We start from the raw sequence: 26,618 nt of genomic DNA, 5'->3' as shown, positions 1-26,618 counted from the left end.
GTGATCGTTCCGTTATAAGTTTGCTATGAATTCTTTCCATAAGTAAAGATGCCAATAATTGATTTCAATAAAGTAAATTAGCATGAAACCTTGGGTGGGATTCTCCGACTCCCCACCGGGTCGGAGAATCGCCCGGGGCCGGCGTCAATCCCGCCCCCACCGTGTCCCGAATTCTCCGTCACCCGGGATTCAGCAGGGGCGGGAATCGCGCCGGTTGGCGGGCCCCCGCAACGATTCTCCGGCCCGCGATGGGTCGAAGTGCCGCCGCTGACAAGCCGCTCCCGCAGGTGTGGATTAAACCACCTACCTGACCAGCGGATTTGGCGGCGCGGCTGGGCGCCGGGGCGTTGGGGGGGGGGGGGGGTGCGGGGCGATCTGACCCCGGGGGGTGCCCCCACGGTGGCCTGGCCCGTGATCAGGGCCCACCGATCGGCGGGCGGGCCTGTGTCATGGGGGCACTCTTTTTCTTTTGCCTTCGCCATGGTCTTCACCATGGCAGAGGCAGAAGAGACCCCCTCCCCTGCGCATGTACCAGGATGACGTCAGCAGACGCTGACGCCCCGGCGCATGCTCGGACTTACGCCGGCCAGCGAAGTCCTTTCGGCCCCGGATGGCGTGGCGCCAAAGGCCGTTCACGCAAGCCGGCGGAGCGGGGACCACTCCGGCATGGGCCTCGACCCTCAATGTGAGGGCTTGGCCTCTAAAGGTGCGGGGGCCCGACGCCAGAGTGGTTCACATCACTCCGACACGCCGGGACCCCCCCCCCCCCCCCCCCCCCGCCGGGTGGGGGAGAATCCCAGCCCATATTCTGCCTGGTTTATAACACGTTATTCGTGAAATTACTCAGACTTTACACAACATTCTTTTTGTGCCACACTGTTTGATAATACACTTTACCTCAGGAATACGCAGCTTGCTGTCTCCTGTCTGAGGGTTAGGTGGTTCCTCGGGGACAACTGTTACAAAATCTTTATACCAACCGAACACAGTTTCCTTCTTTGTATTTGCCACCTGTAGCACACAATTGAAATAAAGCACTTGAATTAACAGGCGGGACTGTAGGTCAACAGAATTGCAATGATGAACTTCCAAGATATTTTTCTATATTGGTCATTCAACCAAAAATGACGTGGCCATCAATAAATTTCATGCATTCTGTGTATTGATTTTCTCGGCGTGGGTGAGAGGGAAAAAAGTTGCCAACTTGAAAAGTTGGAACATTTCCCAAAACGTGCAAGTTTTGGTTCTGTACTCTTTCAGCTAAGTTCAATGTCTTTAATACTTAAAAAAAAAATGATTTTCGAGGATTATTATCCTTGTTCTTCCATATTTATTGATGACAGTTGGAAGACAGGCAGAAATCCCAGAAATTTATTGACACTACAACTGGTTTGTCGCTTTAACCATTAAGATTTACAGCAGCAACATGGACTTATATAGCACAGGGGTTGGCTAACTGGCTCAGAAGCCAAATATGGCTCTTTTGTTGTCCCCAAAATACCTGCAACTTTTAAAACTAAATACAGGGTTAAAGGGGAGAGGTCCAAAAGTTCAAAACCTGAGCGAGAGAGGAGAGGTCCGAGAATTCAACAACAGAGGAGTGGACAGTTCAAATATAGCGAGAGAGAGGAGAGGTCTGAAATACAGAGCAAAAGAGGAGAGATCCGAGAGTTTAAATACAGTGGGTGAGAAGAGGTTTGAGAGTTCAAATATAGTCCAAGAAGGGACATTTTGAAAGATTACAAATGTTTTATGATTCACCTTCAGAGAGAGCATCCAAATAACAGCCTTGAATTGCAGAAGCTGGCTGTGTTTGTATCTGAGCTATTGGTGGAGTTCAAGTCTCCCTCAATGTTTCATTGATGCTACTATTAATCATCATGTCCATTATCAATAATATTAAAATAAAATAAAATTTTAACTCTGAAGAGACATATGGACTCAAAACATGGAGTTGGATTTACTGACCAACCCATTTGGCAGAGGAGGTGGCCCGCCAGCGGGATTTACTGTTCCCGCCGTGTCAACAGGATTTCCCGATGACAGCACGTCCCATCGCCGGGAAACCCGTGCGCTACGTGGGACCGGAACTTCCTACTGGTGTGAACAGCCGGTAAATCTCGGCCTTTAACTCTATTTCTCTCTCCACAGATGCTGCCAGACCGGCTGAGGTTTACTAGCATTGTCTGTTTCTGTTACCAATATTATTTAAATTGTACATTTTCCGTTATACTTGCCCTTTGTTGACCACCTTTTCTCAATTTTGATGTAGTTTGGCTCTTTGGTTTGAAAAGGTTGCCGACTCCTGCTCCATTATCATAGCAGAAGGTTATGGGGCACTCCGTATTCAGAATAGGTTTGGCACTGAGCCACAAAGAGCTACTAGCTAAGCTTGGTCAAAGAGGTAAGTTTTAAGAATCATCAATAAGGAAGATAGAGAAGAGGAGAGGTTTATGCTGGGAATGTTGCCGTAGACAGCTGAAGGCATGATCAACAAGATGAGCTTGGAAATTGGGGATGTACAAGAGATCAGAATTGGAAGAATGAAGAGATCTTGGAGGGTTCTAGGCTGGAGGAGGTTATAGAGGTAGGGAGCAATGAGACCATGGAGGGATTTCTACATGAGGATGGGAATTTGAAATTAATGGCTTTGCTGGTCCAGGAACCAGCGCAAGGGTCATAGGTGAATGGAACTTGACGTGCGTTTGGATACAGGCAGCAGAGATTTGGATGGGTTGAAGTTTATGGAGGGTGGAAGGTGAAAGACTGGGGATAATTTTTGTGGCGTTGAAGAGTCGTGCTTCTGTCAACCTTTGTCAAGCTTGACTCCTGTTTAGTTTGCTTTGCCATGGAAATCCAAGAAATTGGAATATATTGTTTCTGATAATGTTGTCTCTTAATGTCCAAAGATGTGCAGGCTAGGTGGTGTTGCGGGGTTAGGACGGGGGAGTGGGCTTAGGTGGGGTGTGTTTGCAGAGGGTCAGTGTAGAATAGTTGGCCGAATGGCCTCCTTCTGCATGGTAGGGATTCTATGGATTCTGGTTATATATTTTACAACTGTGGAAATATGTAAGATAATTAGGGAAGGGACAGAGTGGCTGTGTGAATGGAACTGGAGAATTTGATATGTTAATGAGTCTAGCAACATTGCAAACAGGTGTTTACCTCAGGCAATTTAGTAGTAATGGGGACTGAACATGAATAGATTTGAATAGGTCATTAAGATTTCAAAAGAAGAGATCCAAGAATTGGATTGGATTGGTTTATTGCCACGTGTATTGAGGTACGAAGAAAAGTATTGTTCTGCGTGCAGCTCAAACAGATCATTCCGTACATGATAGCAGATGCAAGAAGAGGATCTGTGTGAGAGAGCTCGCAGAAAATCCCTATGCTCCGGCGCCATCTTGAGGTTATCCCCAATGAGCGTGAAGGAAAGGTGTCTTAGTTAAGTGTACTTCTAGTTTGCTTTATTGTTATTTTTCTGTTTCTTAATAAATATTTACTTTATTCAAATCATGACAAAGTGTCAGGGCTATCATTCTCTCCTCATACTATACAAATCACAAAATAGAGTTGAGGGTAATTGTTTCAAGTTTCCCTTCTGGGATTAAAGCTATTTTTCTCTTTCAAACCAAATTTGCTTGAACAATTTTCCTGCATATAAATATGGGTTGTAACTTGCTGAAGTTTGATTAATTATGAGATTATCATAAAAAAGCGAGCATAATCTTTCCACCACCTTTGAGTAACACCATTTAAAATCCCTAAAATAACTTTTTAAACTGTCTCCTGTCAACGCAAGGTGGATGTGAAAAATGACCACCGATACCTATCTGTCCATGCACACATCCAGACATGCGCAGAAAGCCAATATGTCACTTTGCTGCACCCAGCCTGTCAGTGCTCCTCTGCACACGCATCAAGGACACCATCACACCCATACATTTCTCTCCATTAAATTTAATCTACTATGTGTATCTATTTCACCAGTCTGTCTAGGTCCTCCTGAAGTCTATTCCTAACCTTCGCAGATTACTTTATTTCAAGCTTTGTGCCATCTGCAAACTTAAAAACTATTCCCCCTCTATCCAAGGCTTGGGGGCATCAACATATATTTTTCTCCTGTCTGACAAACAATTGTTCACAACTAGTTTCTGCTCTCTGGCCCTTAGCTGCTACTGTCCCTTATATTTCATAGACTTTAACCTTGCTAACAAGTCCATTATGTGTTACTTTATTCAATGCCTTTTTAAAGTCCATAAATTCAATCTCATCCACACTACCTTTATCAACCCCCTGTACATTATTTCATTGAAGAACTGAATTAAACTCGTTAGATATAATTTGCTTTTAACAAATCGCTGTTGACTAACATTTTTAAATGCCTGTTTTTTTTTTTCAGTGGCATATAATTTTGTCTCCAACATGAGGTCAACTTGCCTGTATTTATCAGGTTTATCCCTTTCTCCTTTTCTGAACAGGAATCTAAAAGTTGCAATCCTCCAGTATTCTGACACCACTCTCATATCTAAGGATGATAAGGTAGTTGCGACCAGAGCTTCTACTTTTTCCACCCTGACTTCCCTCAGTAAATTAAGATGCCGGGAGAGCAGGGATGTTGATGCTGGGCAGGATCCAGAACAAGTGCAAAGCGTGAATAACACTAACACAACTTTAATTGAGGGCCATCTTATACATATGGTCATTTGTATCATGCTCTATCTTGCTCAGCTCTGTTTGAGGCAGATGAGCAAAAGCGTCATGTCTGTGAAATGTAATGAAGCATCACAGATCTCTGATGGTAGTAATGTATGAATTTCTTTACGACTACTGCTTAACATTTGTCAATCTCGGGACAACCCCACACTACCCATTTTGGTCATAGCAATACAGTTCATCCAACATTTGGTGACATTCTCTACCTTGCATTTCAGCTCAACTTCGCAATCCTCGGTCACATGCCAATGCAAGTACTCTGCAAAATGAGGCCCTGGAGAGGAAACAAAATTGGTTGAATTAAAGCAATGGTAACCTGTAAAACTCCATACAACAACTCATCAGTCTTGGGTGGTGGCAACGAGGGAGGGTGTGGAGAGGAGGGCGAGATGGAGGGTAGATGGCACGGGAAGGAGGAAGCAATAGAGAGTGAGGAACTGCAAGCAAGAAAGGAAACATTTCCTATTATTGTAGAGTGAGGGAAAGATAAAAGCAACTAAGTAGAACTAGAAAATGCAGTGATGTTGCCTTTTGAAATATTATTTGCAACCAGTATAATACTTTTATATGAAATTCTTCTTTACCCCATAGTAACGAGATATTAACCCACATTTTCTTGAAAATAGCAGCTGAAGTACTTTATTAAAATGCAATATTGAACCACATTAGCATGCAACAGGAGCCATTCCAGAAGATTTCAAATTAATTTAAAAAAAACAAAAGAGGGTTAATTGTATAGGAGCTCAAGGCCACTTATATCTTACCTTGCTTTCTCAGGAATTCTTTTCTCTGGAACTCCGCTTCTGCCAGGGCAGCCTTAAATGCTACAAAGGACAATAGGAAAACATCTTCAGCTAAAGAAACTGTCCAGCTGCTCTGATGCTGGGTGTAAATAAGTTGAATGGATCACTGGGGTAAAAGCACACTTACCCTCCCCAATAAAAACCAGTGATGACTGGTTTTTGGCCCTCCCATCCTCGATTTGGACAGTGTAAGTTCCTTCATTCTTACTTGTAAACTGTTCCATCACCATCTCAATCATACCAGTCGACTTATCAAATGTAATCTTGTGATCCTGTGAAGAAAATCAAGTGAAATTTGTCATAGTATCATGTTTACTTGTGCTCAAATGTATTAAGGACAATCAACTTTCTGTAGCAGCTGAGAAATGTATCTCCTTAAAAGGGCCCAGAATTTCACAGTCATGGAGAATCCACACCTCACCCAAAATGGTGCTGGTAGCCGTCGTTATTTCTGACAGGACCTATTTTCGCCAGTGGTGGGGGGAGGGGGGAAGGAAGGGAGTGTGATGTGATTCATGATGGGAGAAACACAAATCCAGCAGAGCCATTTGAACTCAGTGCTGAGTTTTCATTGGAGCGAGGACAGTTTCCCGCAATGTGTGACTTGCAAGCTTTAGCCAATGTGAATGTGCATTAAAGTTGGATAAGGTGTCTGGAACTGTCAACCTGTTAAGTTATTTAAATCCCTTGCTCTTTAATTTTAAAAAAACCTGCTGTGTCTCGGAGTTGAATAAACATTGGTGCTTGCAATTCTAACAACAGCTTGTTGATATAAACCTAGGGGTTATCATTGTAGTATTATTACTATTTGATGATGACAAAACAAATTGACAAATTAAAGCTGTTTATAAACCAATATCAGGAACTTGGGAGAATTTAGAATTTACTTAGCTGCTTCGGATGTGTGATATAAATATGAATATTTGTTTTTATACTGGATTAAGTATATTATGGGATTTAAATGGTTTATCAATGAGAGTGCTTTTATATAATGAAATGTGTAATTGATATTTGGAACTTTATTTATTTCACCTCAGCATGGCTCCTTAGGTCTACCCATACCGGATACTGGGTCTACTGGCATGGAGAGTATAAGGGTACAGTCTGGTTAGTGGGAATTCATGGGTTGGCATGGATGGTATGGGGGTCAATAGTTGGCATTTAGGGTATTAGGGTTCATGGGGTGGGTAGAGGGTCACCAGATGCATGGGAGTACGAGAGGCCATGGAGACGTGAATGGGGGCATAGGTTAGCATAAATGAGTCATGGAGAGTGGGTGTGAGGGCCAAAGGGCCTAACTGCTTTTATTTTAGTCCCAGCGCACTGAGGTGGACCTATAAACAGCCTGCCTCGGCATCCAGCAATTCAGTGTTGCTTCGTGGGCAGCAGGCACGGCTTCAGCATGCACCCACCCACCTTACCTGTCAGGAAAAAACCTGGTCATTCAACGCTGTTTCTCTGGAAGTGGATGTGCCAAACTGGGAAATATCCAGACCTTGTGCGCCCATCTTGGGGGTGAAAATCCTGGCCTAACAGTCATAGATTGTTTTTAGGCAAAGTTGCCAAGGGATATGGAGACAAGTTCAGTAAATTAAGTTGAGGTATTGATTATCCACGAATGGTGGAGTAAACTCAAGGGTCTGAATGACCTGCTCATGTTGCTATGTGCAGATGCACTGCTCAACTGGCTGACCAAAAACCCGATCATGAATGAGACTCTGACTAAGAAGTGGACCCTTACACTCCACTCATTCATTCGCACAAGGTGGGCCAATGGCATGATATGCTGGAGTATCAATGTGTTGTGGGGTCGTAGGCCTCCTACCCATGATTTTTAGGTTGCAAGGCCTCATGCAGAGATGCTGAATGGAGGACAGGAGCTTCCCCACAACCGATGCTAAGCGAATCAGAAGCTGATCATCTCTTGTGCACCTCCTGCCAGCATAAAACTGGAATTGTGGAAGGTGCAAAAGATGACAGAGGAAAAGAATGAGGGGAGGGGGGTGGAATAATTTGCAAAGAATTGAAAGAGAGGGGGGAAACCTGGATCGGAGGGTCATCATTGTGCTTTATAGTCAAACAAAATAAAGAATACGGGATAGAAATTCATTTTGAAATGCGGGTGACAGTGAATTAGCAGCCTTTTGTCCAGAAAGCCCAATTTATTTTTCCATTGAAGTCCATTTGGCCCATCAAGCCTGGGCCAACTCTTGTCTCATTCCCTATCATTTTCCATACACTTTAAATTTTGCTTTCTGTTTGAATGCGGAATGCGTGGCAGAAGCTTGTATAGGTGTTTATTCATTAACCTCCATTTTTTGTCACAGGCTAAAGTGCTTCTGGAGAAATATTCTATCTTTAAGCAAGTTCCTTGGAACGATGCATATTTCCGCAAGAAAATTCCTTCCTGTGAGGTGAGTGTCTGATCTCAGCCAGGCTGTGTAGGGGAGAGATACTGAGCAGGGGTCACGTCTGCTATTGAGTGAGGGCAGTATCGTCAAAAAGGTTCAAATGTTTAATGGTCAATAAGAAAAGAATCAGTAGCAAAGACTTAGGAGTTGGATGCCAGTCTGCCCTCTTGGTTAAGCAACAGCGTCAGCAAGTAAGGGGGACAAACCTTGACCAAGGAGCAAATTAGTTTGAGAAACAAACAGGCCATAAGAAAGAAACATACCACCCATACATTCATCGCTTGCTCGTTGTGAAATTCATTCAATGAGTTCCCAAATGTGCATTTCTGTTGGAATTATGCGGTAAACACGGATTCAACACTTGGGCAGCACGGTAGCCTTGTGGGTAGCACAATCGCTTCACAGCTCCAGGGTCCCAGGTTCGATTCCGGCTTGGGTCACTGTCTGTGCGGAGTCTGCACATCCTCCCAGTGTGTGCGTGGGTTTCCTCCCACAGTCCAAAGATGTGCAAGTTAGGTGGATTGGACTTGATAAAATTGCCCTCAGTGTCCAAAATTGCCCTTAGTGTTGGGTGGGGTTACTGGGTTATGGGGATAGGGTGAAGGTGTTAACCTTGGGTAGGGTGCTCTTTCCTGGAGCCGGTGCAGACTCGATGGGCCGAATGGCCTCCTTCTGCACTGTAAATTCTATGATTCTATGATCAACATAGCGAATAAGAAAATTCCTGAAGGAAATTTGAAAGACAATCTGGAGATTCTGGAAAGACACAGGGCAAAGTTTCCACTTTTTGCAAATTCAGCAATCCAGCCACAAATTGTGCTCCCAAAATTGTGTTACTTTTGAGAATCGTTTTTGTTTTTCTTGAGTGTCTGCTCAAGCTAATTTGCACATCACTAGCGTTAAGATATGTCATGAATCAGTGGAAACGCCACGGCCAGCATAGAATCATAGAATTTACAGTACAGAAGGAGGCCCATCGAGTCTGCACCAGCCCTTAGAAGGAGCACTAAGCCCACACCGCCACCCTATCCATCTAACCCAGTAACACCACCTGACCTTTTTGAACACCAAGGGCAATTTAGCATAGCCAATCCACCTAACCTGCACATCTTTGTACTGTGGGAGGAAACCGGAGCACCCAGAGAAAACCTGCCCAGCCACAGGGAGAAAGTGCAGACTCTGCACAAACAGTGACCCAAGCTGGGAATCGAACCTGGGACCCTGGAACTATGAAGCGACAATGCTAACCACTGTGCTACCGTGCCACAGCAAATTAGTACACATCTATAAGAGCTGTTAGTGTGTCCTCAGGTAAAAGTCAGATTTCTCTTTCTCCAATGGCCCATCATCCTGCACATTACCAGCAATATCGATTTTTACTGAGAACACAGTATATTGAAATGCAGATAGGCAATGCTTTTTGTGGCACACATTGCCATCCCTTGGAGCTTTCTGCAGCAGCCACTTTTCATCCCACCCCTTTTAGGTACTTTGTGTTGAAGAGAGTCATTACCTTGCTGTCTGCCAGCTCCATGTCATTGACAATGAATTTGCAAGTAGCGTTGGGTGATACACTCTCAGCTTGAACCCAAAAACGAACTTGACCTCTGTCGAAAACCTCATAGGATAATTCGTTTTTCAATGGAATTGCTGAGAGGAAAGAGTAGTAAGAGTTGCTTTGAATTGTACAGTCACTGTAATCAACAAACAAAAAATCACTGGAATTTAGTTTGGATGTTTAGAAACTTTCACAAGGGTTCCCCAGATAATTTAGCATTAGTGGAAAATCTGTGCAGAACCCAGGGGAATGGTGTAAATGGTGATAAGTGCACAATGTGCAGTACCTCCAGACTTGCAACATAATCATTCCTGAGCTTTTGTCAAAGAGTCATTGGACTCGAAACATTAACTCTTTTCTCTCCTTACAGATGCTGCCTGACCTGCTGAGATTTTCCAGCATTTTCTCTTTCGTTTCAGATTCCAGCATCTGCAATAATTTGCTTTTATTTTAGGAGCTTTTGTTCTATGTCGCGCACAATGCTTATTGCCCCGATGAAGTAGAGCTGTTTACAACCTGTTCTTGTAAGGTATTCGCTTTGAATAGACACAGCCTGAAGCCAATTGATTAATTTCTGTTAGTCAGAAAATGTTGAGGTCAATCGGATGTCGATTGCTTTTGTTGTTATTAATTCTTAATGCTGGATGTTCCCTGCGGGATTTCCTTATTGTTCCACTGTAATATTGTTGCTGTTTCATGAATTTGAATTTGGTATTTAGACCAATCAGGAATAGCAACAGAACACGTGTTTGGCCCATCACTATTGGTCCACTGTAAGTGAGCTTCGTTTTCCTGGGTCAGAGCTAATCTTCCATACCGAGCAGGCTCATTGTGGAATCTCTGGAAAGATCTCTGGAGCGAAGCAGGAGCCTGGGGTTACCCATTCATAAAATACTGCCGGTGCTTAAACACTTAAAAAGCTGGTTGGGAGTTTGAAAGCAGTGGAAGAACCCTGATGAGGGAACAGCAGAACTTTCTCCCTGCCTCAGCTATGTTGGGACCTTCATTTTCATGACATTTGGGTCCCATGGACCAGATTCTTTTCTTTCATAAAAGGATAAAAGGTGCCTACTACCATTGTCTAGGGATCACCATCTCTATCCTAGCACCCTCAGGGGTTGGTAGAGACTGTAAAATGAAGCAGCTTGCCTAGATCCAATGGTGAAAATGTGGTGGCAGGCCTTGCCATCTGAATGTTCCTTATTTCCTGCTGTTATCCTGCCCAATGTCCCAGTGGAAAATCTGTCCCAGAATGGATGTGTGCTCCACTTTCAAGAGGAAAAGATCGTATTCGGCATACGTTTCTTATATATATACGCAAGTAGGCGGATACTGAGCTGGCTAATTGACTCACCCTATTCCCCCATACCGAATTCCAGTGCATTTTAATGTAGCCACATCCAGTTTGTGTTTACATGCTGCTCCTCTTGAATCAATTCAAGACTTGGTGGCAAATTCATTTAGGGAAGCAAACGTTTTATAGTGCACTATACCTAGTCTTAAAGAATGTAAACATCAAAACATTTCCTTGAGAAAATCCAATGGATAACTGGGAGAATGAATAACGGAAGCACCGCTATATAATTTTTCACAGTAAATATGCCAGTGAAATTTCAGCGATACTCACTCGGATGCCTGATCTCGTGGCTCAAAGCCATCAAGCGTTCCAATTCTGTAAAATAGAAGACAGATGGTTTTAATTTTGTGACATTTTTGTGAGATTTAATAATCAAACCCAATGAACTGCTAACATTCTAGAGGACAAATTTCTCATTTTTTTCCCATCTGGGCATTAAGTATTGCATGGATAATAAAGAAACTCTGGGAGGGAGGATTCTGTTATTTAATTTGCAGGCTTCCAACCAAAATGTCCTTTATGAACTCTGACCTTGATGTATCGATTGCCGAGGTGACCAGGACAAATTGCTACAATAATTATTCAATACCGTGGGACTGAAATTCCAGTCAGCCTGCCTTACCAGCAGGTGGGAGACAGTGGGCTTCAAGTGTGTCCGCTCCTGAAGTTCAAGATCTCTTCCCTTATTTTGAGGATAAGGTCATCTGTATTGTCAAGGTGAGCCACCAGAAGGTGCAGTGGACCACAACCTGACTACCCTCCTTGTAACGCCGTGATTGACAGAATTCCCAGCAAGCACAGAAAATCTCCCCAGACACACATCTTGAGGAATGAAAGTTGAGAATGATTGGCCCGTTGACATTTCTACTGGGCTATATAGGCTATTTATGCATATGTTTTGTGGAACTGAGTTTTTTCTTAGCCTGTTGATCGAGAGGCCCACCCATATACAACCTTCACCCTGACTGGATGTCTGAAAGGATGCATACCTTCCTTTTCTAAGGCATAGCTGGAAGAGATGCCATCAGTGTCTGATACTGCCACAGAGTACGTTCCCAAATCTGACATGTCAGGATGCTTAAAGATCAATTTGGACCTAGGAGAGAAAAAAAGATTGGATTATTTTCTGAAAGGGCATGTTACAGATTAGCTTTTTGCTCCCAACATCCTTTTCTGCTCACTGCCTCCATAAGCAGACTTACAAGCTGAACCCAGATCTTTTACTCTTACCAGAGAGAGGTAGCATAGCCCAGCTATAACAACTGACCTGTCATTGTAAATTACTCTGGATGCCCAATGTGTATTCTTTCAATCCAAATGGTGATAAGAATGACAACACTTTTATACAGGCTAAACCAGGGTCCGGATTCATTCATAACTATTTATAATTCATCAAAGCTACAATGTGGAAAGGTTCTGTACAACAGAGTTGCATGTAACTGAGTTGAACGTTTGATGGTTCTTCGAACTGATGGTGTTGTTTTCCCATTCCTATACCCAGAACTCATTGGACTGATTTCCTGTTTTGCCGGCAGCCCGGAGGGTTTCCGACAGTGTGGAGCTGCCCCACAATGGGAAACCCCATTGGCCAGCCGGCGAAACGGAGATTCCCGACGGCATGCCGCAGCAGAAATCTGGCGCAGCAGGACGGAGAATCCCGCCCATTGTCTTTCCTGTGCACATGGAAGAGAATCGGGTGCTGACGAGCGAAGGTCTAGACCTCATGTTCTGTCCATAGATTTAAATTGAATGGAAAATGATGCAGTCTATCATTCTGAAGTGCACTCATTCTTGACTGATTTTCACCTTCGGGCAACCAGGTGACCGAATACATTCAGATACAGGAATAGTAAAAATCTAGCGGTAAATGTGTGAGCATTTCACATAGATCTCTGTCATTCAGGGCTTAGGCAGTCCCCACCCTTCCTCCTATCATTGACGGCTGTGTCTTCAGCTGTCTAAACACCACACTCTGGAATGCCCATACTAAACCTCTCGTCTCAATCGTCCTTCAAGTCCCTCCTTAACATCTACCTCTTTGGTAAGCCTTTAGTCGGCTGTCCTTCTTTGGCATGGTGTCAATATTTGTTTGATTACATTCCTATCAATTGTTTTGGTACATTTAGTAAAGGCACCATATAAATGCAAGTTGTCGCTGAATTACAAACTAGCAGCTAGACCTCAGACATTTATCCAACTGATTTTGCTTGCTATCAACAGTTCATTTTGAAGAAGTCAAATGGTTATATTGGTGTCAGTCAGGAAAATTGTCAACAAAATATTTTTTTAATTGAGGGACGGGTTGGGCGACGGAGGATATTTTTAAAGTATTGGATGAATCTGATTGAATATTTTATATGTTTGTAGACTGAAAATTTTAATAAAAATATTTATCGAAATTTTTTTAGAAATTAAGCAACCAAATGGTGAAAAACCTTCATACCTTGATAAACACTGGCATGCAATAAATAATTATATTCCTGTATCTTTCCCCAGTGTTCATGAGGTTATCTTCAAGCAATCATTACTAATGGGTAATGATTATCTATTAGTCAAATCGATCACCATGGAATGAATACAATTAACAGGAGTCTATAATTTGATATTTCATAGAGGGAGCTGAAAATGGTTGGTGCTGAGGAGAGGTGATGTGGGGGGGGAGGGGCGACTGTCATTGGGCAAAGCCTAGATCTGCCAAGGTTGTGTCCCTTCTGGTCCCATCGCAAATCAGAGGATTTACAGAGGAGGAGCCACAACCCATTGGATATATTCCAATGGTATGGAAGGACGGAAGAAAGAGGGAAAATCGACCGTGGATATCTAAGGAAATAAGGGAGAGTATCAAATTGAAGGAAAAAGCATATAAAGTGGCAAAGATTGCTGGGAGATTAGAGGACTGGGAAATCTTTAGGGGGCAACAGAAAGCTACTAAAAAAGCTATAAAGAAGAGTAAGATAGAGTATGAGAGTAAACTTGCTCAGAATATAAAAACAGACAGTAAAAGTTTTTACAAATATATAAGACAAAAAAGAGTGGCTAAGGTAAATATTGGTCCTTTAGAGGATGAGAAGGGAGTTTTAATAATGGGAAATGAGGAAATGGCTGAGGAACTGAACAGGTTTTTTGGGTCGGTCTTCACAGTGGAAGACACAAATAACATGCCAGTGACTGATAGAAATGAGGCTATGACAGGTGAGGACCTTGAGACGATTGTTATCACTAAGGAGGGAGTGATGGGCAATCTAATGGGGCTAAAGGTAGACAAGTCTCCTGGCCCTGATGGAATGCATCCCAGAGTGCTAAAAGAGATGGCTAGGGAAATTGCAGATGCACTAGTGATAATTTACCGAAATTCACTAGACTCTGGGGTGGTCCCGGTGGATTGGAAATTAGCAAACGTGACGCCACTGTTTAAAAAAGGAGGTAGGCAGAAAGCAGGAAATTATAGGCCAGTGAGTTTAACTTCGGTAATAGGGAAGATGCTGGAATCTATCATCAAGGAAGAAATTGCGAGGCATCTGGATAGAAATTGTCCCATTGGGCAGACGCAGCATGGGTTTGTAAAAGGCAGGTCGTGCCTAACTAATTTAGTGGAATTTTTTGAGGACATTACCAGTGCAGTAGATAACGGGGAGCCGATGGATGTGGTATATCTGGATTTCCAGAAAGCCTTTGACAAGGTGCCACACAAAAGGTTGCTGCATAAGATAAAGATGCATGGCATTAAGGGTACAGTAGTAGCATGGATAGAGGATTGGTTAATTAATAGAAAGCAAAGAGTTGGGATAAATGGGTGTTTCTCTGGTTGGCAATCAGTAGCTAGTGGTGTCCCTCAGGGATCCGTGTTGGGCCCACAATTGTTCACAATTTACATTGATGATTTGGAGTTGGGGACCAAGGGCAATGTGTCCAAGTTTGCAGATGACACTAAGATGAGTGGTAAAGCGAAAAGTGCAGAGGATACTGGAAGTCTGCAGAGGGATTTGGATAGGTTAAGTGAATGGGCTCGGGTCTGGCAGATGGAATACAATGTTGACAAATGTGAGGTTATCCATTTTGGTAGGAATAACAGCAAACGGGATTATTATTTAAACGATAAAATATTAAAGCATGCCGCTGTTCAGAGAGACTTGGGTGTGCTAGTGCATGAGTCACAGAAGGTTGGTCTACAAGTGCAACAGGTGATTAAGAAGGCAAATGGAATTTTGTCCTTCATTGCTAGAGGGATGGAGTTTAAGACTAGGGAGGTTATGTTGCAATTGTATAAGGTGTTAGTGCGGCCACACCTGGAGTATTGTGTTCAATTTTGGTCTCCTTACTTGAGAAAGGACGTACTGGCGCTGGAGGGTGTGCAGAGGAGATTCACTAGGTTAATCCCAGAGCTGAAGGGGTTGGATTATGAGGAGAGGTTGAGTAGACTGGGACTGTACTCGTTGGAATTTAGAAGGATGAGGGGGGATCTTATAGAAACATTTAAAATTATGAAGGGAATAGATAGGATAGATGCGGGCAGGTTGTTTCCACTGGCGGGTGACAGCAGAACTAGGGGGCATAGCCTCAAAATAAGGGGAAGTAGATTTAGAACTGAGTTTAGGAGGAACTTCTTCACCCAAAGGGTTGTGAATCTATGGAATTCCTTGCCCAGTGAAGCAGTTGAGGCTCCTTCATTACATGTTTTTAAGGTAAAGATAGATAGTTTTTTGAAGAATAAAGGGATTAAGGGTTATGGTGTTCGGGCCGGAAAGTGGAGCTGAGTCCACAAAAGATCAGCCATGATCTCATTGAATGGCAGAGCAGGCTCGAGGGGCCAGATGGCCTACTCCTGCTCCTAGTTCTTATGTTCTTATGTATGCATGAGGAATATGCTTAGGCTGTTAGCTGAATTGAATCTCAGGACTGTCTGCGAATCTTCGACAGCCAGTGTTGCTCGGACTGTGAGATGGGGTGGTTCTTGACCCCTTCCCAGCTTGGTTTGACTCTTTCAGCATTGCTGAAACAGACGGAAGCAAGAAATCAACATTTCAGTTATCTCCCTCCGAATTCTCCGGCACCTGGGTTTTGGCAGGTGCGGGAATCGCGCCAATCGGCGGCCGCTGACAGCCCCCCCCCCCCCCCCCCCGGCGGGTCTCCGGCCCGCGATGGGCTGAGCAGCCGCCCGTTTTAGACCTGATACTTACTGGCGGGACCTGGCTCTGCGGGCGGCCTATGGGGTCCTCGGGGGGGGGGCGCGGTAGGATCTGGCCCCGGGGAGTGCCCCCACGGTGGCCTGGCCCGCGATCGGGACCCTCCGATCCGTGGGCGGGCCTGTGCCGTGGGGTACTCTTTCCCTCCGTACCGGTTGCTGTGGACCTCCGCCATGTCCAGTGCAGAGACGATCCACCCTGCGCATGCGCTGGGATGACGCCAGCACATGCTGGCGCTCCCACGCATGCGCCAACTCGCGGAGCCCCTTCGGCACAGGTTGGCGCGGCGCCAAGCCTGCCGCCGCCGGCCTAGCCCCTGAAGGTGCGTAGGATTCCACACCTTCCGGGTGACCCGATGCCAGAAGTGGTTCACGCCACTCCTCGGCGCCGGGACCACCCGCCCCGCCGGGTAGGGGGAATCCCACCCCTGGGTCTCTGATGCCGAAAGCGCATTCGGCGATTGGCTGGAGAATCCCCGTTTGTGACAAAATTGTGGGCGGTGTTGCTTTTGCGATGCTCGGCCCCCTCCAAAGCGGCGTACTCTAGGAGTACGCTGCACGCCACCTCGATGGCCTCAGGACGTTCACAGAGACCCACACCCCCGATGCTCTGCCCCCTACTGGCTGAGTTAGGTCTCTCATGGGTCTCTCATGCTATTCTTTTTCGGGAACTCAGTATGGCAGCTGCGGACTCAGTCCAGCGCCGCCAGTCGGGGAAAGCCGATCCGCGGGCGGGGGGGAGGGGGAACTTTGGCTGGGGGGCACCGGTGGGGGGGGGGGGGGGGGAGGGGAGGGGGGTGATGAGCCTGGCCAAAGGAGGGGCACTATTTGTCAGGCTGGCACCATGTTGCACGGCTTGGCCGCTGCAGGAAGCCGCCATGTGCATGAGCAGCCACGGACCTGGCAATTCTCTGGCCCTATCGGCAGCTGCCTGCCTGCTAGCTCCTCACCAAACAGTGGATCAGTGGCCGCTTTGTACTGATTTTTCGTTCGTAAAATGACAGCGTTCCCACGCCGGCGTCTGTACATAGCCTGAAAATCGGAGAATCCAGCCAGCTGACAATAGTCCGAATACTTAAGTAGCTTTAACAGTTTAAAATTGCATAAAATCAATGTAAAAAAGGGAGATCCTCCACAATTTTGCAATATCTTGCCAGTTTGTTACTCTTAGCACTTCTCGGAAGATAGGAGGCCGATTATTCTGACTTCTGTTCTGGGAACTTAGATTCACCAAACAGAAAGTGGAGCAGAGGCAGATTATGTCAGATCCCTGTCTCTTTTCCATTGACCCAGAGTTTCTGAGTTTTCCGGAGATGTGGACAATGCCAGGGGCTGAAAAAGGCATGGGTCCAGTGGTGGTTGGATCAAACTTGCAGCTTTTCCACTCTGTACAGTTCAATACTGCAACATGTAGACGCATCATGTGCCATGAGCGAGCTGAACCCCAACCAGGCTCAATCTGGAATAAAATGGAACTGCAATTCAACATGAAAGTCATGAGTGTTCAGAGTCCAAGGAAAATGGGTAGCACGGTAGCATTGTGGGTAGCATAATTGCTTCACAGCTCCAGGGTCCCAGGTTCAATTCCGGCTTGGGTCACTGTCTGTGCGGAGTCTGCACATCCTCCCTGTGTGTGCGTGGGTTTCCTCCGGGTGCTCCGGTTTCCTCCCACAGTCCAAAGATGTGCAGGTTAGGTGCATTGGCCATGATAAATTGCCTTTGTGTCCAAAATTGCCCTTAGTGTTAGGTGTGTTTACTGGGTTATGGGGATAGGGTGGAGGTGTTGACCTTGGGTAGGGTGCTCTTTCCAAGAGCCGGTGCCGACTCGATGGGCCGAATTAAATCCTGGATTTAATGTAACTATAAGTATGTAAAACTACTTACTTTTCACCCTCTGTTTCAATGTGGACCTTTGAGGAGTCAGTTATATCTTCATAGGCCTTGCCCCAGGCAAATTGAGAGACATCTGTCAGTTCCTGGCACTCAAAGTTCAAGTAGATATTTCCTTCCGCATCAACACCAGCACTGATTTCCTTGGTTCCTTAAAGATTGATTCAAGAGTTAGAAACAGATACAATATTAATAGCATGCTTATATAATTAGAAATAGTTAAGGGGGAGTATTTTAGGTTCAAAATGCAAACCCGCTTTTTAACAGACAAGCTGCCGTGAGACATTTGAGTAGGTTCCTTCCCCACGACATTAACAATCAAAGTTTTCTTAATACTTTCACTGTAAAGTGAAGGACATAACTGCAAACTGACCAGTGCTATCCAACCCCACAAAGCCATGTATTAGGTTGTAAATGCAGATTTCCCAGTACATTGAATGGCTTCCAAGTGTTGGGCAGCTCAAGGGAAATACCATGACTGCTTTCAAAGGCCCCTTTCTACGGCAACATTCCCCATCCCCCACCCTCATTCCAACCCCAACCCTCATTTACAACATTAGCTCTTTTACAATAGTATTGTATATATATCTGGCAAGACTTTAAACAGGGGGAGTATTTTCAACCAAAAGCACTTCTTTCCTTCTTAAAAGAAGGCAATTATTTAATTTAATAACGCATTTATTGCAATGTCATGCTTCGATACTATGGAAACACATCAGTACCCACCCCTGTCTCAATAACAGGCAATAGCTTACAGTTTACCTGGCCTAGCTTGAATGAGGACTGGTTCCGAAGGCTCAGAAGGCCTGCCCTGACCAGCTGCATTCACTGCATGGACTCTAAAAATGTAGCTTTTTCCTTCCTCTAATTTAGTAACCTGTGAAGATAATGAAATAAAACTAGCTAATTAAACAGACTTAACAAAATGTTTGACACTACTTCTGGTAAATGCAATTAATGCCTATGAAGTTAATTCCTTCAAAAAGTAGATATATGTCAGATGAAAATGGAACTGAAATTCGTAAGAATAAACATAAACTGTATCGAGCAACTCCATCACACCTGTTGGTTTTTGGTTAGTGGACACTGGCTGGGCACTGCATTTCTATAGGAGCAGAGAGTGGAGGGACAGCTCAGCATCATTTCTGCCCAGTCTGTCTCTCTCAATGATCCAATAAATATCTTACCCATCTCAGAGATCGGAAATGGTCAAACCAGGGACTCACTGCTCTGAAGATAGGGCTGGCCACGACCCCACAGCCCAATCCCTGGCCACCCCCCCCCCCCCCCCCCCCCCCCCCCACACCCCCAAATGTCCCCCAGCCCTATCATGGATCCTAGGCGAGTGTGGCAGCACTGGACTTGGTCCGTAGCAGGCATGCCAGGTTCCCGACCGCTGGGACCACACGTGGCCCGCGCCGTTGGGAACTCGGCCCATTGGGGCGGAGCATTGCGGGTGGGCCTGCCGATGACATGATAATGCCCTTGAAACAGCGCATGTCACGGTGTCACGGGTTTGGAGGGGACGGAGCATGGCAGACCGACATCAAACCAACATCAAACCCCGATTCCGGCATCAGAATTCACTCTCCGCCCGATCGACGATCACGCTTCCGGCGTCAGGCTACGGAGAGTCCAACCCTTAGATAACAGTTGCTTAAGCCGCTGAGTAGTTAAGGCTTGCAGAGGAGGAAGATGCAAAGTTCAATCTCCGGCATTAGCTGATCTCAGTTGCAATGTCCTAATATGTAGCAAAGAGAAAATAACCCTATCCAGGCTTGATGGAAATGTGTTAACGGAATAAAATATGTATTAAAAAAATAACAAAAATGAATATTAGATGAAGGGCAAGCTTCAAAGTTATGAAAAGAAGGCTGTTTTTCAATGTTGATTTAATCTCTTAATTTTCGCCTTTCCCCCTTTAAGCTACATGATTTAACTCTGCTAACCTTCATGGCAAAACCAGACCCATTTGTTACATGGCAACCACACATGGATCACTGGTTAGGGATCAAGAGCAGAAACACTGGCTGATTTGGTCCAGGGGCCTTAAAGCTAATTTTTATATTCAAAATGAAGTCTAATTAATTTAACACCAGAGTATATGGAGGTATTTATCATAATAGCACAATAGCATAATGATTCATCCTAACCTTCAGATAACGAGCGGATACCGGTTTCTCTGTCACAGTTCTCCATTCCTCGGAATTTGTTTCACAGATATCCACGGTGTAGCCAGTGACAGGACTACTGCCAATGAAAATTGGCGCCTTCCATAGGATCACCAGAGAGGTGTTTCTTATTTCACAGAATGTCAAGTCATAAGTGGGACCTGCAAAGTATATAGAATGTAAGAAAAACACTTTAGTGCCACTCAATGTCACAACCTGTAAGTGTTGTGCAACAAACAAAAAATTATCCAAAGTTAAAAGAGGTACAGGTCAGAGAAGGCTTAGCAGTGATATTTACATTTCTTGTTTCAGAGACTAAGTGCTGACACTGGCCGGCGGGCGGGCAGCATTGGCACTTGAGAAGCTGACAAGCTGTAGGCGTACTCCCCACGCACATTCATTCCAGCCAACCAGATGGCACCCCGAAATGCGGCACCCCATTTCGCCAAAGCAGAGTCTGAGACCCAGCTGGATGTGGAGGACAGGCGGGGTATCCTGTTCCCCGGGGTGGGAAGGAGGCTGTTACCCAAAGCCGTACACCGTGAGTGGGTGCAGGTAGCAGAGGTCGTGAGTGGCATGAACCCCACTGCCAGGACCGGGCAGCATAGCTGTAAAAAAGCTTCCTGACCTCCTCAGTGCAGCCAGCGTCAGTAACCAGCAACGTGCTCTTGGCACAAACCCCCGTCCACACACCCTTAGCCCCCCCCATACCAATCAGAGATTGACTGAATCCCACTCGCCGGCAGTCTGCTCGCACCCCACCCTCCACACACAGGCTACTAGCTGACCACCCCTTCAAAAAGGCTCGGCCTCAGCTCATATATATTCCACTGAGTTATTTCAAAGGGGTAAGGGCAGAAATCTCAAAGTAGTTCAGTACGAACTGCCAACAAGTCCTCTTGAACATTGTCCCTTAGCCCTCCACCACTGGAATATAAAGAACCACCTGAATGGGCCAAACCTCAGCCTAACCAGCTTTGATCCCCAACTTCCTGCCTCCCCCCGCCCCCGATTGAATTTAGGCTTTCCACCGTTCCACCTTGAGGCCTCTGCCATTAAAGATTGCACATCAATCTTGAAAAGCTAGTTACAAATGGACAGGTACTCCTCATCTATGTTACAAGTGAGTTGTGTTAATAATGACTGAATGCTGGTAATCTATTACCTGGTTCTGACATAGTCCATGCTTCACATTTGAATGCCCGACTGGAGTCTGAAGGGATGCCAATACCACCCAGATTCAGAGCACTGACTTTAAACTCATAGAAGGAGCCTTCTTTCAGATTTTCAATCTTTCAAGGAAGAACAAAAGAAAATAATCCATCAACATTGCTATCATTATGGATTGTAGTAGAAAACTTCAAACAACTTAAAAGAAATTGATCCTGTCATAAGTGTTGCATTTTCCAAACAAATTAATAATTTTGACAGGGGTTTTCCAAATTGTCTGCCATTAAAAAGTCAACCTCGGACAACAGTTTTACAAGAGGGCATATGTCCAGATTAGGAAAGACAAATTTAGGGCAGATGTTGCAACGTTTTTCTTTACACAGAGGGTGTCCAACGGTTGCAACGTGTAATTATCAGGAAGAATAATGATTCCAGGATGCTGGACTCATTAACAAGAAAATGTTGCTTGTAATCTGGAACAATGGGATGAAGTCATCTGAAAGGCTTTCTTTATCAGAATCCCTCTGGGCATCCTGCTCTAGCCCCACTTGACTCAATGTTGCAACACAGGTGAAGTTAGGTTTTATATTAATCCCCATGGCTTTGGTTGAGTTAAATTGAATCCACTCACCAGGTTTGTAAAGTTTAAACACAAGTAACCTTTTATTATGTACAGTATTATAATGAAATAGACAAAAAAATACAACTGACTAATTGACTAATACCCCTTCCTGGCACACCCCTCCGCCCCGCCCCCTTTCCAACTATGTCACTCTCGGCACACACAAATGGACAAACAGCAGACGGAAAAGGATGATTGAGAAGTAAAGAAAGTATTAATAAAAGGACAAAGGATCTTTGATGCACTAGGTTGGCTTCCAGTTCCTGTCATTCTGAGGTTCAGCTTCTGTTTTGGTTCTCTCCTTCATACCTCCTTCTAGGCATGAGATGGTTCTCTCTGGCAAGATTGTCTATTTTTCTGTAGATTAAGGATACTTTCATGCTTACAACAAAGATGAGCTAGACGCTCACCGGTTTTAGAACTTCAGCAGCGAGAGAAAGAGAGCGAGAGACACTGTTCCTTTCATTTCCAACGTCTAAACGCTTCTGCCCAGTTTTCTCAGAAAGCACCATGCAGGAACCAGTCACTGAGTGTGGTCAGGCAGAACACTGTCCCTAGCCAACTCACAGGTTGCCAGCCAACCAACAGAACCAACTTCCTCCAAAGCTGGTTTCTAAGATCTGGTTTCCCCTCTCCAAAATACAAAACTTGTAACACAATGACCTGTCAAGCAGGCTGCTTCAACTTGAATCCTCTGCTCAAATGCACATGTTTGGAATATGGGTCTATGGACCAAAATAATAAAATATATATCTTTTAAATTGGAAAAAGGAAATAAACAGGGGGGACTCGTAAAACTTGGTAGAAAAAGGACATTAAATGCACTAGCTATCATCGGTGTAACAAACTGATATTGGGTCAACCAATTACTGGATTGTCAGCCGGTGAAGATAGAGCTGGACACTGGGGCAGCTCTCTGACTGGTACCAGAGGCTGTTTATCAGGAAAAACTCCCACATATAGCTCTGCAACCCCCGAAGGTAGTGTTGAAAACCTATAATGGAGAAGTGGTTCTGTTGATGGGTTGCATTGATGTAACAGTGCAATTAAATCAACAGTCGGCAGATTTGTCCTCGCACATAGTCAAAAGGAAATCATTGTCGTCAACAGTGAGCTGGGAAGCATGAAGGCAACATGCTTAAAGGCTAGGTCAGTGTCATACATAATTAGACCCAAAGTGAGGCAGAATTATAATGGCTGGTCAGATCTGAAGTCCTTGAACCTATTAATCTGAGTGATTGGGCCAGGATGATCGTAGCAATGATGATAAAAAGCCCAATCTGTACGAATTTGTGGTGACTTTAAAGTCACTGTTAATCTGTACTGTGTACAGAACAATGCCTTTTGTCCTTGATTGATGACTTACTCGCTGGGTTGGTTAGAGGCCAACACTTCAGTAAAATTGACCTCAGTCAAGCATAGCTTCAAATGAACATTAATCCAGAACATTATCTCTTTAAAAACTTACCTTGAAGGGTGACATCACAGCAAAGCAGTGACCTGATTGGCTGGTAAGGAAAGTGCTCCAATTAGCAGTACCTGGGAGAAATTTAACTCCTTGTGCGTTGGTAAGTATTGTGATTGTAAGTAAAATCCTTATTTCTTTCATTTATTCATTCTTTGATACTTTATTTGTAATCAGTTAAGGTAAAGTGTAAAAATGGCAGGAGATACCAGACCCGTGTAATGCTCCTCGTGCTCAATGTGGGAGTTCGGGGATGCGGCCGATGCCCCTGACTCCTTCATGTGCTGGAAGTGTGTCCAGCTGAAGCTCCTGTTAGACCGCATGATGGCTCTGGAGCTGCGGATGGACTCAAGTACTTTGGAGCATCCGCGATGCTGAGGAGGTTGTGGATAGCATGTTCAGTGAGTTGGTCACACCGCAGATTAGGATTGGTGAGGGAGACAGGGAATGGGTGACCAAAAGGCAGAGAAAGAGCAGGAAGGCAGTGCAGGTGTCCCCTGCGGTCATCTCCCTCCAAAACAGGTATACCGTTTTGGTACTGTTGGGGGAGAATACTCACCAGGGGAAGGCAGTAGTAGCCAAGCTCATGGCACCGTGGCTGGCTCTGCTGCACAGAAGGGGCAGGTAAAAGACTGGCAGGGCTATAGTCAATCGTAAAGGGAGTAGACAGGCGTTTCTGTGGTCGAAAACGAGACTCCCGAATAGTATTTTGCCTCCCGGGTGCACGGGTCAGGGATGTCTCAGATCGGCTGCAGGACATACTGAAGGGGGAGGGTGAACAGCCAGTTGTCATGGTGCATATAGACACCAACGATATAGGTAAAAAACGGGATGTGGTCCTACAATCAGAATTTAGGGAGTTAGGAGATAAGTTAAAAAGTAGCACCTCAAAGGTAGTAATCTCAGGATTGCTACCAGTGCCACAAAACAGACAGAGTAGAAATTTAAGAATAGTCAGAATGAATACGTGGCTTGAGAGATGGTGCAGGAGGGAGGGGTTCAGATTTTTGGGACATTGGAACCGGTTCTGGGGCCGGTGGGACCATTACAAATCGGATGGTCTACACCTGGGCAGGACTGGAACCAATGTCCTCGGGGGTGCTTTTGTTAACACTGTTGGGGAAGTTTTAACCTAATGTGGCAGGGGGATGGGAACCAGATTAGGAAGTTAGAGGTCAGTAAAGAGGCAGCAATTAAAGCCAGTAAGGTACTGGATAATAAACTCAATGTGACTAAGGGGAAGAGTAGACAGGTAAGAGATGATGATCGCAAAGGGACAGGTGGTCTGAGGTGCATTTGTTTTAATGCGAGAAGTGTAGCAGGTAAGGCAGATGAACTTAGGGCTTGGATTAGTACCTGAAAATATGATGTTATTGGTATTGAGACTTGGTTAAGGGATGGGCAAGACTGGCAACTAAATATCCCAGGGTATAGATGCTTCAGGAGGGATAGAGAGGGAGGTAAAAGGGGTGGAGGAGTTGCATTACTGGTCAGAGATGATATCACAGCTGTGATTAAGGAGGGCACAATGGAGGATTCGAGCACGGAGGCAATATGGATAGAGCTAAGAAATAGGAAGGGTGCAGTAACATTGTTGGGACTTTACTATAGGCCTCCCAAAAGCGAGCGTGAAGTAGAGGTACAAATATGTAGACAGATTATAGAACAATGTAGGAGCAATAGGGTAGTTGTGATGGGAGATTTTAACTTCCCCAACATTGAATGGGACTCATGTAGTGTTGGAGGCATAGATGGAGCAGAATTTGTAAGGAGCATCCAGGAGAGTTTTTTAGAGCAGTATGTAAATAGTCCAACTCGGGAAGGGGCCATACTGAACCTGGTATTGGAGAATGATCCCGGTCAGGTGGTTGACTTTTCAGTCGGCGATTACTTTGGGAATAGCAATCACAATTCCATAAGTTTTAGAATACTCTTGGACAAAGACGAGAGTGGTCCTAATGGAAGAGTGCTAAATTCGGCAGGAGCTCGGGAATGTGGATTGGGAACAGCTGTTTAAGGGTAAATCCACATTTGAAATGTGGGAGTCTTTTAAGGAAAGGTTGATTAGAGTGCAGGACAAACATGTTCCTGTGAAAATGAGAGATAGAAACGGCAAGATTAGGGAACCATGGATGACGGGTGAAATTGTGAGACTAGCTAAGATGAAAAAGGAAGCATACATAAGATTGAGGCGACTCAAAACTGATGAAGCTTTGGAGGAATATCGGGAAAGTAGGACAAATCTCAAACGCGCAATAAAGAGGACTAAAGGGGGTCATGAAATATCATTGGCTAACAGGGTTAGGGAAAATCTCAAAGCCTTTTATCCATATATAAGGAGCAGGAGGGTAACTAGAGAAAGGATTGGCCCACTCAAAGACAAAAGAGGGAATTTATGCGTGGAGTCAGAGGAAATGAGTGAGATTCTTAATGAGTACTTTGCATCGTATTCACCAAGGAGAGGGACATGACGGATGTTGAGGCTAGGGATGCATGTTTAAATACTCTAGGTCATGTCGGCATAAGGAAGGGGGAGGATTTGGGTATTCTAAAAGGCATTAAGGTGGGCAAGTCCCCAGGACCGGATGGGATCTATCCCAGGTTACTGAGGGAAGCGAGGGACGAAATAGCTGGGGCCTTAACAGATATCTTTGCAGCATCCTTGAGCACAGGTGAGGTCCTGGAGGACTGGAGAATTGCTAATGTTGTCCCTTTGTTTAACAAGGGTAGCAGGGATAATCGAAGGAATTATAGACCTGTGAGCTTGACGTCAGTGGTAGGCAAACTGTTGGAGAAGATACTGAGGGATAGGATCTATTCACATTTGGAAGAAAATAGACTTATCAGTGATATACAGCATGGTTTTGTGGAGGGAAGGTAATGTCTTACAAACCTAATAGAATTCTTTGAGGAAGTGACAAAGTTAATTGATGAGGGAAGGGCTGTAGATGTCATATACATGGACTTCAGTAAAGCATTTGATAAAGTTTCCCATGGCAGGTTGATGGAAAAAGTGAAGTTGTATGGGGTTCGGGGTGTACTAGCTAGATGGATAAAGAACTGGCTGGGCAACAGGAGACAGAGAGTAGTGGTCGAAGGGAGTGTCTCAAAATGGAGAAAGGTGACTAGTGGTGTTCTACAGGGATCCGTGCTCGGACCACTGTTGTTTGTGATATACATAAATGATCTGGGCGAAGGTATAAGTGGTCTGATGAGCAAGTTTGCAGATGATACTAAGATTGGTGGAGTTGCAGATAGCGAGGAGGACTGTCA

General features: G+C 44.8%; 1 protein-coding gene across 1 annotated transcript in view; it reads right to left on the bottom strand.

Moving 5' to 3' along the window:
- The window catches only part of myom2b (myomesin 2b), a 141,864-nt gene that overhangs the window by 24,242 nt on the left and 91,004 nt on the right, over nt 1-26,618 (bottom strand). The window contains exons 19-29 of the mRNA XM_038800416.1: nt 21,254-21,380; nt 20,071-20,249; nt 18,680-18,794; nt 17,912-18,068; nt 11,835-11,941; nt 11,116-11,160; nt 9,444-9,580; nt 5,647-5,791; nt 5,481-5,540; nt 4,923-4,990; nt 898-1,011 (exon numbers count right to left, since the gene is read on the bottom strand). Coding sequence (XP_038656344.1) covers nt 898-1,011; nt 4,923-4,990; nt 5,481-5,540; nt 5,647-5,791; nt 9,444-9,580; nt 11,116-11,160; nt 11,835-11,941; nt 17,912-18,068; nt 18,680-18,794; nt 20,071-20,249; nt 21,254-21,380 — 1,254 coding nt within the window. The remainder of the gene's footprint in view (nt 1-897; nt 1,012-4,922; nt 4,991-5,480; nt 5,541-5,646; nt 5,792-9,443; nt 9,581-11,115; nt 11,161-11,834; nt 11,942-17,911; nt 18,069-18,679; nt 18,795-20,070; nt 20,250-21,253; nt 21,381-26,618) is intronic.

Source organism: Scyliorhinus canicula, chromosome 6 (assembly GCF_902713615.1).
Source record: "Scyliorhinus canicula chromosome 6, sScyCan1.1, whole genome shotgun sequence".
NCBI lineage: Eukaryota > Metazoa > Chordata > Chondrichthyes > Carcharhiniformes > Scyliorhinidae > Scyliorhinus > Scyliorhinus canicula.
The sequence above is the reverse complement of the archived record's forward strand: the minus strand, read 5'-3'. Positions and strand labels throughout refer to the sequence as shown.